This window comes from Bos indicus x Bos taurus, chromosome 3 (assembly GCF_003369695.1).
Source record: "Bos indicus x Bos taurus breed Angus x Brahman F1 hybrid chromosome 3, Bos_hybrid_MaternalHap_v2.0, whole genome shotgun sequence".
Classification (NCBI taxonomy): domain Eukaryota; kingdom Metazoa; phylum Chordata; class Mammalia; order Artiodactyla; family Bovidae; genus Bos; species Bos indicus x Bos taurus.
The window spans coordinates 42586060-42605773 of NC_040078.1; the positions used below are offsets into that span (position 1 = coordinate 42586060).

A 19714-nucleotide genomic window follows, 5' to 3' on the forward strand; every position below is an offset into this window, starting at 1 on the left:
AGATGTGCTGGCATCCTGCGCCTGCCCTTTAGCCATTGCCCTATCTATTAGCATCAAATCCCGGTTTGTTCGGTAGCAGTGCTTAAGAATCCAGTCTGCAGGAAGCGCAAATGATAGGAAGCGCAAATGATGATGGTTTTGCTGGGTGAACTCTATGAGAACCCAAATCCTAGTAATCCACCCAGCCCTGCGCCCCCAGACAGCGCCTGACCTTTCTGTACTGTCACGCAGGAGGCAAATACCTTCCGAAAGAATGTTAAATGTATTTAAAAAGAGTTCTTTTTGAAAGGAGTGCCTACGAGATCGTGTTGAAATTGAGATTCGGTTAAGGCATTGACTGATTCCCCGACCATCTCAATCCTCTGTTAACCCCAAACTCGAGTTCGTACACGTCCCCTTTACTTCCAGGTCATCCCAGAGGCCGGAGCCGCGGCTCTGATTCTCGTGAGAACCCCATTGCCCATTTCAGGGAAGCTCAAGGAAAATTCACTCGCTGGTGGGACACGAGGGCTTGCGGAGCGTGGAGGGGCGAGCCTGCGGACCAGTCTTGGGCCCCACGGTCTCCGGAACTCCTCTTCTGTGTCTTTCCGGGAAATTGGGTAAGGTCAGGTGGTCCATCACCTGAATGATTAAAACTTGTTACGTTGAGGGAGCAATGGGGGAAAGACTGGCTTTTGGAAGTGAGCTAGAAACTACAAAACCGAGCTTCTTGGGAACAGCCTTTTAATCTAACAGGAAGTGGAGCATCACTGAAAGGGAGGGGCGGCCACCCGGTACTGTCCCCAGCTTTGGGCTCTCTCTTTGTGGGCAGCGTTTCATCCAGGTTATCAATCCAGCGAATGACGCCGAGTGAATGCAAACTGCTGGGTTTGGAGAAAAAGCAAAAAATGAGTAAGCGAGACGCCCCTTGCGTTTTATGATAACCAAGCTGCAAGCAAATAAATCGCCTAGGTCTCACTGCAGTCTTTTCTGCACGAGAGGTAAGGAAATAGCAAAATGCTCTCTGGTTAAAAAATTTTTTAACAATGAAGATATTTCTGTTTTGCTCTCTTTCTTGGAACTTTATGAGTTTGTGGGGTAGTGATTCTGTGTTTTTATTTTTGTGAAAATATAATGTATGTATTCTACAATTTTTAAAAAATGTTCATGTTAATTAAAACTGCTGTGTAAAAACAGCTAGATTCCAGAAATTAAGTTCTGGACTGAGTATTTTGTCTTTGCCTTTCTTGGCCTATATTTCTTTATTTTAACTTAAACAGAAAAACATAAAAATATTTTCAGTTAGTAGCATTTATTTATATTTTTAGGAAGCTTTTGTGTTAGCCAGAGACTAAATTTTGCTCAACTACACTGCTGGAGAAAGGTTAAATGGGTACAAATTAGGTTAATATTTAAATATTATAAATATTTCGACTGCAGTTGAGTTTTTCCTCCAAAGCTGCTTTATTTCAATATGATGTAACTGGGGACAGAGGTTGGTGGGGGAGGGTGGTTCAGATGTATATATGCAAATAACTAAATTTCAGCAACTCATTTCCAGCATTCTCTTAACTCATCCAGATCAGCTGCAATTTGACCTGTGTTTTTGTATTCTGCCTTTGAAAATAAATTCTTCATTTTGCCTATATTGCTACAGATGAGAAATTGTTCAGTTGGTTTATGGAGAAGTCTGCAACACCGTTTTTCAAATAGTTTTGAAATAAGTTGGAGAAACTGAAATTTAATTTCAGTTACATTGGTTCTGGAACTCCTAAATTGCTACACTGCTTACTCCCAAAAACGTAAGATAGCTATTCCTGCAAAGAACTTCTTTCAAAAAATGGCAGTGCTACTTCACATTCTTTGATGGCATAATTACCAACTTCAGTTGTAAATATTTTCTTAGAAATATAATGGTTTATATAAATTTCCAATTTAGAAATATAAATTGGACACTAAATCAGGAGTTCTATGAGTGGAAAATGACGTCTGGTTTGTTTTGTCATCTTGAAATGATGTTTGTCCCAAATATGTTAACATATGACAACAATATATGTTGCCATATCAAAGTTATAGTTACTTTCTTTCATTCATTCAACAATCATTTAATGCGTCTACTATGTGTTAGACTCTGAGCTAAGCAGAGAATTAAAGTTCCTGGAGGAATTTTTTGGGAAGAGGAAGCAGATGTGAGGACAGGGCAGATCAGTCTAGGATTTTAGAACTATGTGATGCTAAGATGTACATAAGGGGTGCTTTTGGTATAGAGAGGAGAAATAAGTGTCACCTGATGAGTCTAGATACAGGCTAAGCCACCCCTTTGTCCCTTCAGTAACTGTATCATGAAAGAATATGAGTTTGAAAAGTCAAAAATGATTCTTCAGCTCTGTTCACATGGTCACTATAGATGCAGTATCTTGCAAGTCTAATCAGCTCTGAATTCCTTCATATATTATGAGTTTATAAAATTTATAAAATAGGTAGATATATTCATGAACATTTTTAAACTAATGAATGAATTTCTGCTCTGAACTTTTATATAATTGTTTAGATCATTGACTAATTAATTGTATTAGGTTAACTGTGTGGACTGTATGGGAGGGAAAGCTCTAACTTCTTAGACATGTAATTGAGGACTGTGAGAAATGAAGGCCCAGAGGAGTAAGAGGCAGAAGGTCATCTCCAGTCAAAGTTCTGGCTCCCTTTGGGCAATAGTAAGGATTAGGAAGGATGCCATCTGTCATTCCTCAGTAATGTAATTAATCCTGACCTTTACCTGCAACTCTATTTTAAACCCTGTGTTTTTCTTTTAGTACTTCAAATTGAATGCCATATGAACCTTAAGTGAAAAAAGAGTTTTGATGGTAGATAAAACTACAGACACTTAAAAGTCTAGAAATTGAATACAAGTGCAGGTTGCTGCGTCTGGAGGCCTTTCTGCATGGCATATATGTTCTGGTTTCAAATGAGTAAACATTAGATCATCAGGGTGATATGGATTTACTGTTTCTGGATACTTAAGGGAAAGATGAAAACAAAAATATAGCAATGTTAGCACAAACCTCAGGAAGATATCATCTACCTAGTCACCTACATATAATATTTAGAACACAGTATAGAAAATTTTAAGTTCTAAAAATAATTCAAAGTCTATGGACCATGGCATTAAAGCATTTTTTTTAATTCCTCCTGATTGACAAAAACATCACAGGAAATTCTTTTATTTCCCTTAATAGTGCCAAGAGAGCCTGTTCCTATCAATTACTGAAGCCATAAGGAAAAATTTTTCAAAAATTAGAACTTTACCATAATGAGGTAAGTACCAGGATTTTCTTTTTACTTTTTAAAAATTGTGGTAAAATACACAAATCTGCCATCTTAACCATTTTTAAGTGTGTAGCTCAGTAGTGTTCAGTGTATTGACTTTGTTGAGCAGTCAATCTCAAGAACTTTTTCATCCTACAAAACTGAAACTCTACAACCATTAAACAACTCTCCATTTCTCTGTTCCCCGGGTCCCAGCAGCCACCCTTCTACTTTTCTGTTTCTTTGAATTGGACTATTCTAGATTCCTCACGTAAGTGAAATCATATAGTATTTGTCCTTTTGTACTGGCTTATTTTACTGAGCATGATGTCCTCAAGGTTCATCCTGTAACATGTGTCAGAATCCCCTTCATTTTTGAAGGCTGAATAATATTTCATTGTATGTCTATACCACATTTGTTTATCCATTCATCTGTCAATGGACATTTGGGTTGCTTCCACCTTTTGGCTCTTGTGAATAATGCTACTATGAACACAGGTGAAGTACCAGTATTTTTATCTGAGAAAAAAATGTTTCCTATAGAGATACTTTTGTTTCCTTGGAAATAAAGAGTTTTTATTGGAGCCAGGATCTGTTAGAAAATACTGCATCACCTGTTTTAGATCTTATCCATTGAAATAGTATTCCAGACTATAACATAAAGTCAATAAAAAGTTTATTCCTGTAAACTAGAACAAAGCTGAAAACAGAGACGACACAGAAAACACTGAAAATGCAAGGTGGGACACATGGGAGGTGGGAGTTTGTTCAGACCCTCTACTCTTTCTGTGGCTCAGGAAGCATCATTTAATATTCTCAGGCTCAGCTATCCTATCTACAAAATGGGGTGGATGCATTTTAATCCCCGTGTCTCTAAAGAGTTGAGATGTTAAGTAACACACAGAGGAAAGAGGTCTGACAACTTTTGTTACTACTGGTAAGCTCTGTGAGGGCAGGAATTGGAGGTCTTACTCATTATCAACCCTAGGGTCTGACAGTGCTGGGCTGGGTAAGCACCTAGGAATGTTTGTTTGTGGACTAACCATGGATATCCTGACCTTCCTCTAATAAAGTTAGGAAGCTCACATGAATTCGGATTGCATTGATTTTAGGTCTGATATCTAAAGCTATTTGCAAATTATAATTCATACATATAAAATCTGTTTCTCTTCGAGAAATGATTTTGGAATGTGAGTTTATTGCTAAAAACCAGTATTGGTAAAAAGTAAGAGGATTCTTTAGAACATTCCAAGGATCTGTCACCCAGCAATCTTGCCTCCCCTCCACTTTCCTGTGACTAAAACAGAGAGAAGTTCAAATGAAAAGCTTCAATATTCTGGAATGGTAAAAATAATGTATTTGCAGATAGACTTGGTTTCTTTTTGACCCATTTCTTGAACTAATTTTACATGACACTGTGCTGAGCTAAAAATGCTTTTCTATTTCTAGGCTTTCTTCTTAGGATGCATTGACTCCTTGGATCCTTATAAGTAGTGGATGTTCCTCATAGGAATAAGGCCATTCCTTCTCCTGCTCTGATATATGTCCATAAGTTTGATCATCTTCAAACATCATCATCATAATTATCATCATAATAGCTACAGTTAGTTAGCAATTCCAAGAGGAAGATGCAAGACTGAAAGAAACTTTCATCTAGCATAATTGAGACCTGTGCACTTTGAGGGCAGAGAAGGCCTCTGCCTCAGTAACAAATGGCTGGATTGACAGAGGCAGTGTTTTAAGAAGACTTTCTACATAATATTTATATGTTATTTCCTCTTTAATCAATGATGAGAAAGCAAATCTAGTTAATTGAGAGTAGCTGCCTGAAGAAGTATTGAGAAGCAATTTGATGATTTGTACAGGATGCCTTAGGAAGGGACAAAAATGCCAGGACTTGACAAGCAGACTTTGCTACTGATAATAGGGCAAGACTGGGGAGGAAAGTGGAGACACAGGTCCTTGGTTTCTGCTATCTGTGTTTTATGGGCTTCCCAGGTAGCTCAATGGTAAAGAATCCTCCTGCAATGTAGGAGACCCAGTTTCAATCGCTACAGGGATCAGGAAGATCCCCTGTAGGAGGAAATGGCAACCCACTCCAGTATTCTTGTCTTGGAAATCCCAGTACAGTCCATGGGATTGCAAAGAATCAGACACTGCCTAGCAAATGAACACACATGTGCCCCCCCCCCCACACACACACATACATGTTTTTTAGAGTTCATTTGAACCTGATATACCTGTAAGGGAATGGCTCACTCAACCTGGCTGCCAGGAGGAGGACTTGCTTTTTAGTGTGATCAATACAGAAATTCTTTCTTATAGCTTACAGTGAGAAATGACCTGTGGCCGCAACTTCTGTTTTTCAAATGTGATATTGTAGTAAATGCAGCTATTTACCAATATGTTTTAGCAATTTTGTTTCAGAACTGTAGTCTCAAAAGGGCAGGAAGGTCAATCTTAAGCCTTCTAAATAACAGAACTTAGATTGGCTATCAGTGATCCTATATATGTTGTAGTCAGTTATACTGTTGATAAAAAAAGATGAATCACTTTAACCCTAAGAGCCAGTTCATGACACAGTAGATCAATATTGTAGGCATCTAAATCATCCGTTCAGATCACTGTACAGTTGGTTGTAAACACAGCAAACCACAAGGTAAATCTGTGATACTGTGTGGATCCTTTTATTATTTATTACTTTAAGTCTATTCATATTCCTGCCTTTCTTATTCCTATATAAATAAAATCATTAACACAAAATAACTTATTTTGATTATTTGGACTCGTGAAAAAAGTAATCAGAGTTAAGACTCCCTGATGGGAGTTAGGGACTTCTCTGCTGGTCCAGTGATTAAAATTTCGTCTTCCAATACAGGGGACGCAGGTTTGATCCCTGGTCAGGGAGCTAAGATCCCACATGCCTCATGGCCAAAAACCCAAAACATAAAACAGAAGCAACATTTTAACAAATTCAATAAAGACTTTAAAAAAATATAGCTTATGTATTAAGAAAGGTGTTTCTTAAAAAGAAGAAGAAGAACCGTAAAAAAAAAAAAAAAAAATAGATGGGTTCCTTAGAAGGAAAACTGAGGAAAAATCATTTAGGAAGGAGAGGATATCATTGGTTGAAAATGAGAAAGCTGAATGGCATTTATAAAATACAATGAAAAGAATGAATTCCCTGAATGGGGGGAAATACAAAAGTAAAAGCTCTTCTTAGAATACTCTCTAGCACCTGGGATAACCCAGATCTTTTATAGAGGGAATGGTTTCTTAAGTCTTGACTCGATCTTAATTTGCATTTAATTTGAGTTTATTTTTTTTAATTTCAGGCATTTTTGATTCATTGTGAAGTTTATTGTTGTTATTTAGTCATTGTGTCTGACTCTTTGTGACCCCATGGATTACAGACTACCAGGTTCCTCTGTCCGTGGGATTTCCCAGACAGGAACACTGGAGTGGGTTGCCATTTCCTTCTCCAGGGGATCTTTCCAACCCAGGGACCGAACCCACATCTTCTGCTTTAGCAGGTGGATTCTTTACCACCGAGCCACCAGGGAAGCCCATTGTGAAGTTTAAGACTGTTTAAATATAGATTCCCTCGCTTTTTTCAACCACAGAGCATTGTGAACCTTGCTCAAAAAATGGCCAGGCACTGTTCTGGATTGCAGAGCCTGACAGAAAGGGCCGTCAATACAGTCCCAGTCAAAAAGGAGGCTCAGCCAATAGTTGTAATACCTGGAAACAAAGTCCGGTAGCACTGTGTTCCCCATCCCCAGGATCACTGAGGATGGAGAGTGGTGAGAGAAGCACAGGGGAGGGGATGTTTGAAAGAGTCTTTCCCGTAGAAGGGCAGGGTGTAGGAGTCTGGTGGGTAGGGAGAAAGAGCATGTACAACATGTGGAGTCATGGCCAGCCTGCGGGCTCTAGGTACCGTAAGAGGAAAGTCCTTTTGGAATTGGGTGCCACATATGCCTTCGCCTCAGTTAGAACGATGTATGTCACCTGGCCAGAAGCTGCTCATCAGGTGTACGCTGATGTCTTCTGATTCTTCTTTCATGTTCACAGAAGGGAACTCCAGATTCTAAATTAGCCTCTGTGTTCCACCTTGGAATGTTTTTATCTCGTGGCAGTGAAGGGCCCCTTTTTGAGCGTCTATATGCTGTAATCATCAGTTTTTTTGGCAAGTGCATATTTTGGAGGATGAGCCAGAGGAGAAAACAATCTGTACAATATGAGACAAATCTCATAGTGAAATGGCAGAATAGTTACTATTCTTCTACCATCTTTGGCATTAGAATGAAAATGACAGCTTCTCGGTGTATGACGTGACGCTGCTCATTGCTTTTCTATCTTGTGAGTCAGAGGACATAACTAATCTTCATTCATGCCATGCTCTGGCTAACTAGTCTTTGTTCATGCTGCTGCTGCTTCTGCTACTAAGTCGCTTCAGTCTGTCCGACTCTGTACGACCCCATAGACAGCAGCCCAGACTATTTGTTTTCAGCTTTTGTCTAGATAATTGTTGCTTTTAATCCCAAAGAACTAGCCTGGAGTAAAGAATTCGTCATTCAGTAGTGTTCTTCCTGAGGAACTCTGGTAGAAGATGTAGTAAATAACTGAATAGCAGGTCTTTGAAAATTCAGATTGCCTCATTCATTTAAAGACAAACACTAGAGAATTTGTAATTGTTGCTTCATTGCATTATTTGCTTTCCTACTCTGTCTTAGGTCCACATTTAAGAACAATTCTTAAAATTTCAAATAATGGTTTTCTAAAAGATACCTCACTTTTCAAATATTTAAAAATTCTGATATAATGACCCAGTCATTCCACTCCCAGGTACATGCCCAAAAGAAATGAAAACATATGTTCACAAAAAAACATGTACATGATTATTTGTAACAGCAATATTCATAATAGCAAAATGTGGAAGCAACCCAAATGTCCAGCAACTGTTAACACAAACAAAATGTGGTATATCTGTACAATAGAAGGTTATTTGGGAATAAAAAAAGAATTAAGTGTGGTTATATACTATGACGTGGGTGAACCTTGAAAACATTTATGCTAAGTGAAAAAAGCCAGACACATAGGCCATATATTGTATGATCTCTTTTTAGGAAATGTCCAGAATAGGCAAACTATGGAGATAGAAAGTGGATCAGTGTTAGCTTGGTGCTGGGGTGGAGAATGAGGGGAAATGGAGGTGAAGAGTGACTGCTAATGAGTAGGTTTAACACTCTTCTTTTTAGAGTGTTAAAAATGTTACAAAATTAGATTTGGTTGCATAATTCTGTGTAGATACTAAAAGCTACTGAATTGTGTACTTTATATGGGTGAAGCTTATGGTATGTGAAATAAATGTTAATAAAGTTGTAAAAACAATCAACATACCAATATTAATATTTATATTATCATACAGGTACCTTAGTGACAGTCTCGTAGACTACTTTATGACGCAGCCTTGCAGAATTTACCACAACACAATGGAAAGAGTCACGGACTGTGCTATCAGGGATCTCGGTCCTTTCTGGAATGAAGTGGGATTTCAGAAGATACCGACAGATATCACTTTAAATTTTATTTCTGTATTATTTTTGGCTGCCCTGAGTCTTCACCGCTGTGCAGGGGCTGTGTCTAGTTGCAGTGAGTGGGGGCTTCTCTAGTTGTGGTGCACAGGCTTCTCATTGCCGTCGCTTCTCTGGTTGTGGAGCTGGCTCTAGGGCACTCGAGTTTCGGTAGTTGTGGCTCCCGGGCTCTACAGCACAGGCTCAGTTGTTGTGGTGAATGGGCTTAGTTGCTCCCCGGCATGTGAGATCTTCCCAGACCAGGGATCGAACCCATGTCACCTGCATTGGTAGGCAGATTCTTAACCACTGGACCAGCAGGGAGGTTTACAAATATACTTTGAAATTAAATCATTTTAATTCTTGATTCTTTCTAAGATGAAGGTTATCCAGGTGTATTCTTTCTCATATTCCCCATTCAAAACTCAAAGCTGTGAATTAGATGATACAGTCTTCTCTAGACAGTGAACAGAAGAAAGCTATACACTGAAATCCAAATAGCTATATGAAGTCATCACTCTCCAATCTGTTCTAAGGCTGTTTCCAGTGCATCAACAATAAAGTCCCAGACTTCAGCTGTTCTCAAAGCACAGAGATGCCGCTTGCACTGCAATCTATATAGTTCTTACTTTTCTATACAGACTACACATGTTACATAACTTTATTGGTCTGTATAACTGCATGAAATATTTGCATTGTCTTTCCAAAGATATAAATTATTCATAACTCTCAAAACATTTTTGATACAAGGAAAACAGGGGGTTAGAAGCTATCTGACAGAGGAAATTTCTATGATGGATATGGAGGAAAACTCCCACTTAAAAGTATATTATTGGTAAAAGCGAAACAGTCATTCATGAATTCTCCTTGACAATGTCTATTTATAGTAGGCTATAGAGATGAATCTTCATTACTCATTCTCCACTAAACTGGCAGGTAGTTAACCAGAATCTGCTTTATTGACTAGAGACACTGCTATATAAATTCTAGAATATGTTATTCCTACTCTGCTGTAGAAAATGAACATTAAGATCTCAATCAGGGTATACTTTAATGTAGTTGTCAGATGAATCTTAACTCTGAGTGCTTGTAACCAGCCATTTTTATGCAGAACTGAAAATATGTTTTATGAGACTTGCTTTTGATTCAGTGTTAGAAGGATTATCAAGGTCTTTGAATCAAGACTATTAATTTATAATGGTTTCTGTTTGGTTCATCACATTAACAGTTTGTGTTGTTTTAGGGAGAGGTTATATACAGTGAAGACATTTGTACTCTCAAACCTTAAATTGCCCATCCTTGAAAAATAATCATAGTAAAGCTGAGGTTACCTAAGAAACAATCCATTTTATTCATTTCTTAGAGTGAGGCCAAGATGAAAAGGGAAACACAAAATTGCTTTTCTTAACAGAACAGGCTGCAGACAAAGTCCAGGAGAGATTATCCTTGAAAGCTTTCTGAAAAGATTACTACAAGGGAACATTGCTTTTCAAATCTAGACTTTTGAAAAGTGAGAGTCGCTGAGTGACATTGACCATTCCTTTGTCCTTATGAGTAAGTTCTTCCTTTGCTTGCACAGCGCTCAGTGCACTAGCACAGTATGGGGTATGTTCTCCTTCCATCTTTGGAATTCTCCAGTACCCACTCTTGTGAACTTTAAAAGATGTTAAAGGCGTGGTCTATATGACCTCTCTACGTCCTTGTTGATCTATATGGAGAAAAACTATTTCTGCAGTGACACCACACACCTCACAACGTGAAACAAGATCAGGGGAACTGTTGCCAAGTTTCCTCAATGAAAAACAGAAGAGTAGTTGCACATCATTTGAATAGTGAAGTGAGATTTTGTTTGGAATCTAATGCCTCCAGGATGATGGCCCAGCTACAAGTGCCCAACTGAAACCACAAGGTGTCCTTCTGATGTATTCTCTTCACTACCACTATCCTAAATTAGCTCTGAGTTTATTTACTTTATCTGTCTCTCCTTACTATTTCCTCTGCTATGAACAGCAGAGACATCATCTATCTTATTCATTGCTATACACACAGAACCTAAAATAGTGCTCAGTAATTATTTAATTTATTGAGAAAATAAGCAAATGCTATGGCATGCAAAGCACAGAGTACAGGATCTAATAAGTAATAAACCATTATAATTGTTTGCTGCTGCTGCTCCTACCACTGTTACCTGATTCATATATTAAGATTCTGCATATGATTTCATTTGGAAACAAGTTTGCTGCCAAAAGATAAGTTTAAATTTAGTATACTGAAATGTTTATATATATGTGTGTGTGTGTGTGTGTATCTATATATATATAAGAATAAGTTGTACACCTTAAATATATATAATTTTATGTGTCAATGATATCTCAGTCAGTACAGGTCAGTCACTCAGTCGTGTCCGACTCTTTGTGACCCCATGAATCGCAGCACGCCAGGCCTCCCTGTCCATCACCATCTCCTGGAGTTCACTCAAACTCACATCCATTGAGTCAGTGATGCCATCCAGCCATCTCATCCTCTGTTGTCGCCTTCTCCTCCTGCCCCCAATCCCTCCCAGCATCAGAGTCTTTTCCAATGAGTCAACTCTTCGCATGAGGTGGCCAAAGTACTGGAGTTTCAGCTTTAGCATCATTCCTTCCAAAGAAATCCCAGGGCTGATCTCCTTCAGAATGGACAGTTGGATCTCCTTGCAGTCCAAGGGACTCTCAAGAGTCTTCTCCAACACCACAGTTCAAAAGTATCAATTCTTCGGTGCTCAGCTTTCTTCACAATCTTAACTCTCACATCCATACATGACCACTGGAAAAACCATAGCCTTGACTAGATGGACCTTTGTTGGCAAAGTAATGTCTCTGCTTTTGAATATGCTATCCAGGTTGGTCATAACTTTTCTTCCAAGGAGTAAGCATCTTTTAATTTCATGGCTGCAGTCATCATCTGCATCTGATTTTGGAGCCCAAAAAAATAAAGTCTGACACTGTTTCCACTGTTTCCCCATCTATTTCCCATGAAGTGATGGGACCAGATGCCATGATCTTCGTTTTCTGAATGTTGATATCTCAATAAAGCCATTTAAATAATTAGTATACTACTAAGAGAAATATATACTAATTATTTAAATAGTTACTAAGAGAAATATAGGGCTTCCCAGGTGGCTCAGTGGTAAAGAATCTGCCTGCCAATGTAGATGTGGGTTTGATCCCTGGGTTGGGAAGATCCCTTTGAGAAGGAAATGGCAATCCACTCCACTCCAGTATTCTTGCTTGGGAAATCCCATGGACAGAGGAGCCTGGTGGGCTACAGTCCATGGAATCACAAAAGAGTCAGATATGACTGAGTGACTAAACAACAACAACAAAAGAGAAATATAATCCAATTTGAAAATAATCTCATTTCCAAATTTTTAGTAGCAAAATGAGGGCAAATTTTAAAATGTGCTGCTTGATTCTTCCTGTGTATAGATGTTCTTTTGTCTGCAACTGCAAAGCAGTCAGGGAAGGGAAGTTTTATTCACTGCGCTTTTTGTCTTAGGCCAAATCAAAAAGGCAGGAGGAACTGAACTTGAATAACTAAAAGGTGTTTGACCTTTCTCTCCTTAAAAAAGCAGAGGCAAAACCATGGTAACTAGTGAGAATGCTAAGATTCTGCATTTTACTTCCATTTCTACTCCAGGTGTTGCCACATCTTCAAGCTCCCAGGAAGAGTGATGGGCATTCGTGTGCTTCGTCTCTCTTTGGTGGTCATCCTTGTGTTACTGCTGGTAGCTGGGGCTTTAACCACTTTACTCCCTAATATCAAAGAAGACAAGATGCTCACTTTGCGTAGGGAAATAAAATCTCAGGGCAAGCCCACCCAGGATTCCTTTACTCTCATAATGCAGACGTACAATAGAACAGATCTCTTATTGAGACTTTTAAATCATTATCAGGCAGTTCCATATCTGCATAAAGTGATTGTGATATGGAACAATGTTGGGGAGAAGGGACCAGAGGAGTTGTGGAACTCCCTAGGGCCTCACCCTGTCCCCGTGAACTTCAAAGCACAGACCACAAACAGAATGAGAAATCGACTCCAGGTCTTTCCTGAACTGGAAACCAAAGGTGAGTTGCAGCTGGGTTTTTAGTCTGACAGGGCTGCAGTTAACCAGAACTGGGGACTCCCGTGTGGCTTTAGGGCCTCCTGCTTACCTTAATTGTCTGGAGAAAATAGGGAAGTTTAATCATGAGAAAGCATTTTGAAAAACTTAAGAGGCAGTTTCCCAGATGTCAAGAAGCAGTCTCCTGGGGAGAAATCACATATATCTTGCAACAGTGATAAAGAGGTTAATTAATATTGTAAAAGAAGACATGCTATGATTACATCTTATTGCAGCACATAAGTTAGTAAAATGCTATTTAACTTATGCTTGATGTGTTTTGCCACCTTCTTTTCCTCCCACTCATAGCAGTTACATGAGCTTGTAATTTGCTTAAAAGAACCTTGGTTTTATTTATTTATAGGTTCATTAGTTTCTAGGATAATGGATGATAACTACTTGATAATCTCCCCCTTTGGAAATTATAAAATCAATTATAGTTCAAGTAAAAACTTTTTCTGCTAGATAAATCTTTAAGAATACATTTTTTATTTACTGATTTCATTCAGAAAATACTTCATCTGAATGATCTATAAAGACACCACTATGTCTTACAACTTCTGTCTTCACTTCCAAACTGTTTGATTTAAATTTTTTTCTTTCATTTCAGCGGTGTTAATGGTAGATGATGACTTGCTGATTAGCGCCCAGGACCTTGTTTTCGCTTTTTCTGTGTGGCAGGTAATGTTGCTACATGCTTTATGAAATCATTAGTATAAAGTCTGATCTAGAGTTTAACCAGAGCAACATGGTTTAATGTGGAGGTTACCCAGACTAGTGTAGACAGTATTTATCTAAAAAGGAGATTACTTTGTCATAAAGTAATCAGATTTCCTGAGCTCAGTTAAGCTAACTGACAGTTATGGTATCTTTTATCTATACTTGATTTATATTTGGCATACTGGGGAGAAGAGCTAGAATTGCCTTCCAAAGAACAATGAGGAAATTATCTGGTATAGGACAGAGCAAAGACAAATCCTGAGACACTTTCCACAAGGCCACAGACCTGTGTCTCAAATGAGAAGTATATTTCTGTATTACTGCTGCATAGAGCTTCCTTTGAAAGAAATAATTATATCCACAAAATTTAATTCTGAGATCATTGTTTAAAAATTAATATTAATAATAATTCTACATGCACCATTGTGGTGGTAGACTTTTCCCCCCTTAAGTCCCAGCTGGTATAAATAGGCACTAATTGCCTGGTATTCTATAAAAACACCTTTTTCCTGTTGAATATTTGTTCATAGTAGCCAGCTTTTTACAAGTTTCACTACAAGTACCTGAAAGCAGAATTACATACTAATACTCTGAAGCGTGTCCAGTAATTAAACACTGTACTACCCAATAAATGGTTTAATTTGCACTGTAGTAACTCTCCTTGATTAGCAACTTGAGATGTGACAACATTAGGTATTAATGGTAAGCGGTCACAGTACTCTACAGATACCAGAATTTTCAAAACTTCAGTTTTCAGCTTCATGCCTAGCATACTAATCAACACATTTTTTCCATATCAGCAATTTTTCCAGCCCTATAAATAAAAGCTTCCCAGGAAAAAATTTCTAATGTAGTACTCCAGCTGTGAGATTTCTATTTCAGGTAAAAAACTCAATTTTCTGAAAATGTCAGGTTAGAACAATCCAAGTAAACCATGATTAAAGATGGATAAATATGATTTTAAGTTTCATCCATAAAACTGTCAAGAACAGTTTCAATCCATTGCCCAAGATAATCTGACTCCTAAAGTTTGGTCCCATTGGTGCCCTATGGAGTATAGAGATTTGGGGCATGGAGACAAGCAGGATCAGAACAGACACATGTCTGTGCCTTTGCACTTAACCATGACCTCTGTTTGCAGTCCTTCTCCTTTTCCTGCTCTAGCCATCTGTGAAATCTCTGTCGTCCTCCTAGGTTATGTAAGTGGTGCCTCGTCTCTGAGGCCTCCCAGCGTTTATCCCCCAACCCCTGACGTTCCCCTGTACCTCCCTGCGTCCTCAGTGCTGTCCTGAGAATCCCTCAGCTGCTTTACAGCTTCCTCAACAATGTGCTAATTCCTAGTCCACCTATCTGTATCACACTCTCCCTAGACTATGCATTCTTTGACATGGGATTAAATCCAGACTGATTTGTGTGTGTGTGTCCCTAGTTTAGCATCTGTTGGTAAATGAATGAAACTCAAGATATTTATGAGATTGAACTGAACCTTTTTCAGTTCATATTTCTTTTCCATGACTCACTGCTTTTCTTTGTTGACTTTTGTTTTATTTTTAGTCATTCTCATCCTACTATTATTGCTTTAATACCATCCTTTCTTCATAGATCCTGACACATCTCTTCATATATATATATATATATATATATATATATATATACAAGCACATATATCTATGACTTCCCCCGTAGCGAAGCGGCAAAGAACCCACCTGCAGTATAGAAGATGCAGAAAACACCGATTTGGTCCCTGGGTCAGGAATATCCCCTGCAGGAGGAAATAGCAACCCATTCCAGTATTCTTCTGGGAAAATCCCATGGGCAAAAGATCAAGCCGGCTGTGGTCCATGGGGTCGCAAAGAGTCAGACACAACTGAAGTGACTATATACATATACATATTGACCTTTGAGCAACACAAGTTGAAGCATACAGGTCCACTTACACTCAGATATTTGCAATAAATACACACCATATTACTACATGATGCGTAGTTGGTTGAATCTGTAGATGCAGAACCATGGATATTGAAGGCTGACTGTAAAGTTACACATGGATTTTCCATTATACTGTCAGTTGGCACCCTTAACTCCTGCATTGTTTAAGGGTCAACTGTATATATATATGTATGTGTGTATATATATATATATATTTGCATGTATGTATATTTTTTAAGGAAAAAGAAAAGGAATAAAAATAAAACATTGTTTAAAACCAACAGTGACTTTCAAAAACATTGAAATCAACATGGAAAAGCAGTAAAATGATACATGTACATCCATAATTTTATTTACTCCTAAGAGATTAAAACAGTTTTCCAAAATAATCACATATCTTCTTAATCTCCTATAATAAGCATTGTTCATATAGTCAACTTCTTTTACAGTAAACTCTGAAAAACCAGACTCATTGGTGACTAGAATTTATTAATATCAGATAATGTGTGAATTGGGAGACTATTTGAGAGGTCAGAAATTTTTTAAAGAGATTTGGGTTATGATGGAATTTGAACTTTAAACTTACCAGGACATAGATTTATGAAGTTGCCTGGAGTTAAAGGAAATTGAGGTGTAGAAGCCAGGAGTAAAATAACACTGACAAATCAGTTTAATTCTTTCTGTAATAAATCATTGCCTTTTTCACCATGTTAGCTCTAAAGAAATGCCACACTGAGTTATTACTATTTTTTTTATCTTTTCAGCAATTTCCTGATCAAATTGTAGGATTTGTTCCCAGAAAGCATGTGTCTACTTCCTCTGGTATCTACAGCTATGGAGGTTTTGAACTGCAGACACCAGGGTTTGGAAATGGTGATCATTACTCGCTGGTCCTGATTGGAGCCTCCTTCTTCCACAGCAAATACCTGGAACTCTTTGAGAGGCAGCCTGCAGCCGTCCATGCTTTGTTAGATGAGACGCAGAACTGTGATGACATTGCCATGAATTTTATCATCGCCAAGCACACTGGGAAGACTTCAGGGGTATTTGTGAAACCTGTAAACATAGCCAATTTAGAAAAAGAAACTACCGGTGGCTATTCTGGAATGTGGCATCGAGCTGAGCACTTTCTGCAGAGGTCTTATTGTATAAATAAGCTTGTTAACATCTATGACAGCATGCCCTTAAAATACTCCAACATTATGATTTCTCAGTTTGGTTTTCCATATGCCAATCACAAAAGTAAAATGTGAGAGTGAAACAGGCAAACAAAAACAAACCTCAGAACTGCTTGTTATTTGAGTAGCTTCTTCGTGCTCTGGTTGGTCTTTTTATTTATTTATTTTTAAGCACCATCACGGACTTTTTTTCTACTCCAGAAGTCTCTACAAAAGGGAAGAATGCATGGGGCTTCTAGGATGTACAATTTACATGTGCTTCAAAACCCAAGAAGCTGATATTATCCAGATAGGTCTTGTGATAAGTCTTCATTCATGAATATAATTCCTTGGTCAACAATTTTATTGTTTACATGCTCAGACTGTTCGACAATTTTTTAAAATTCAAGTATAGTTGATTTACAGTGTCATGATAATGCCCTAATATTTTGTTTTTTGACTCCTGGCACTTGCCTTAAGGACCTTTAGCAAGCCGTTTCCAGGATCAAAATCTCCAGAGAAGTATTTCTCAGCTTTTTCATTCAAGGATGATTATTTTCATCTGAAGCCTGAAATGCCTCTTTCTCGAAAGACTGTGGTGTAGGGAAAAGCCATGTGAGGAGAGAACAGTCTCAATCCCATATAGAAACAAGTGGAGATTTTGTGACAATCAGGGTTTCCTTTCTGGTTCTTCCAACCAGCCCTTTCTAGGACTAGCTCGTCCCAGCATGGTTTTGATGCAACCATCAGCACTTTCTGTGGTTAAGTCTGTTGTGACTGGTTGGGTTAATTTTAGTAGCTGAATGATGTCTAGTTGTTTGCTTGACTTTTGTGAACATTTACTGCATGGATCACAAAAAAGTGCAGCCTGTATTTTTTATAAGCAACTTCTATGCAGCAAGGAGTTAATGTGTTACTAGATTCAGGTCCTGCATTTTGGCACTTAATCTGACTTTTAGATTGTACATTAATTTTTAGATTTTATATGAAAGATGTATTATTTAAGAAACATGCGTAAAATAACTCTTCTGACAGAGTGATTCAGTAAGACCAGGCAGAAATTAAAACCCTTACTATCAGATGATCTTTATTGCTATAAAAGCATAAATTATCTCATGGATACTAAAATGTTGGTGTGTGTTACACACAAAGTCAGTCTCTTGGATTCTGAATTCCCCCTCCGAGCCCCTGCTGCCAAAAGATTCAGAGATCATGATTAAATTTGAATTACATAGATGTAGAAAAAAAAAAAGACCTGAGTCATAGCAGAGAAATTCCACAGGGAGCCTGCATCAGTTCATTGTTAAGTTGCCCACTTTCATGAATGTGTGAATGAATGTTACATGAATTAGTGTCTGTTCACACTGTCTGTGTTTGGTCCTTAATTCACTAAAGGAATACTTAATTAAGCCTCTTTCCACCACATTCTCCTCTTCCTATTCCCCCTCCTTCTCCCATATTCCATAATGATCTCAAAATGGCACAGCTATGAAAATAATCATGGTTAATGTTCCAACAGTGAGATCTCTTGTGCAGTTAGCTCAGTGTATATTGTTCCTTCACATGGGCATGTGTATGTGTCTTAATGCCATCTGAGAAAACCAGTAGAACTTGAAGCCTCACTAAAAATCTGTAGTGTTAATTATCTGCTTTGTCAAACCTTGGTAGTGATTTTTTTTTTTTTTTTTTGCCTCTTGAGATTGACAGATAAATAAAATAAACTTTTACCATCCAGATGTTTTTGTTAATTAAGCAGACTCATGCTTTTCTTGTCCGGATTCACACAAATTTTCAAATATTCTCATATTGCTTAGAGTAAGGTAGGGATATCTGCTACATTCCCCATGAGAAAATTTTCCAGTGGGAAAATATTCTCAGATTTTTTCATCTTCTATTCTTAAACATCTATTCTTCAGCATCACTTAATTTGCTCATATATTTTTCAGACGTTGTAGAGCAAATATGAAAACAAAGTGAAGTTCAATCTGTATTACAAAGACTCTTGCATTGTTTGGGACTAAACTTCTACACAGGTGGCACTAATGGTAAAGAACCTGCCTGCCGACGCAGGAGACGTAAGAGACACAGATTCTATTCCTGTGTCAGGAAGATCCCCCGGAGGAGGGCACGGCAACCCACTCCAGTATTCTTGCCTGGAGAATCCCATGGACAGAGGAGCCTGACAGGCTACAGTCTATAGGATCACAAAGAGTCAGACATGACTGAAGCCACTTAGCACACATGTACAATTTTCCCTTCATGCCTCTTATTCTTACTCCAGATGATCTGGAGCAAAGATGATGCTCAGGCTTAAAACTACATAGGAAAAGCAACATAGTTTAGAGGTTAAGTGTTCCAGTAGAGTACTTGGGCACAAATCCTTCCTGTATCTTACACTTACTTAACCTCTTGGAGCTTCAGTTTCCTCATCGGCAAAGGTGAGAATAATATCTACATAGGGGTTTGTTTTAAGGAATAAAGGAGATAGCATGTATAAATATAAGCACAGAGACTTGCCCACTTTAAAATGGTCAATAAAGGAAAGCTGTTGAGATGTGTATGGACAATGAGTGTACACTTAGTCATGTCTGACCTTTGGGACCTCATGGACTGTAGCCTGCCAGGCTTCTCTGTGGGATTATCCCGGCAGAAATACCACAGCAGGTTGCTATTTTCTCCTGCAGGGAATCTTCCCAACCCAGAGACTGAACCCGCATCTCCTGCATTGCAGGTGGATTATTGACCACTGAGCCACCAGGGAAGCCCATCATTGACAATAAGGGCAGTTAATTCTGTTATCAGAAAAGCCCTGAATCCACCAGGTGAGATATTTGGGAAATTGTTTCTACATAACAGTATTTCTACATAACAGTGTTCTACATAACCATGACAGTTTTCATCTCATTTTC

General features: G+C 38.3%; 1 protein-coding gene across 3 annotated transcripts; it reads left to right on the plus strand.

Moving 5' to 3' along the window:
• Positions 1 to 359: 359 nt before the first annotated feature.
• Positions 360 to 18553, plus strand: EXTL2 (exostosin like glycosyltransferase 2). Of its 3 annotated transcripts, none has more exons than XM_027536381.1 (6): positions 360 to 599; positions 812 to 980; positions 3216 to 3294; positions 12537 to 12964; positions 13610 to 13680; positions 16413 to 18553. In XM_027536381.1, exons 3-6 carry the CDS (start codon positions 3290 to 3292, stop codon positions 16899 to 16901), a joined length of 993 nt encoding a protein of 330 aa, XP_027392182.1. In that variant the 5' UTR covers positions 360 to 599; positions 812 to 980; positions 3216 to 3289; the 3' UTR covers positions 16902 to 18553. The 3 variants fall into 3 exon arrangements, with proteins under 3 accessions (XP_027392182.1, XP_027392183.1, XP_027392181.1); XM_027536382.1 differs by lacking the exon at positions 360 to 599 and adding an exon at positions 1637 to 1781 and having other exon boundaries at positions 630 to 980; XM_027536380.1 differs by lacking the exon at positions 360 to 599 and having other exon boundaries at positions 630 to 980.
• Positions 18554 to 19714: the final 1161 nt, after the last annotated feature.

What these genes read in the sequence shown, in the direction of transcription:
- EXTL2 (XM_027536381.1), top strand. An exon ending in TCCTGAACTGGAAACCAAAG is followed by an intron (nt 12,965 to 13,609) that starts GTGAGTTGCAGC and finishes CTTTCATTTCAG; the next exon opens with CGGTGTTAATGGTAGATGAT. An exon ending in TCGCTTTTTCTGTGTGGCAG is followed by an intron (nt 13,681 to 16,412) that starts GTAATGTTGCTA and finishes TTATCTTTTCAG; the next exon opens with CAATTTCCTGATCAAATTGT.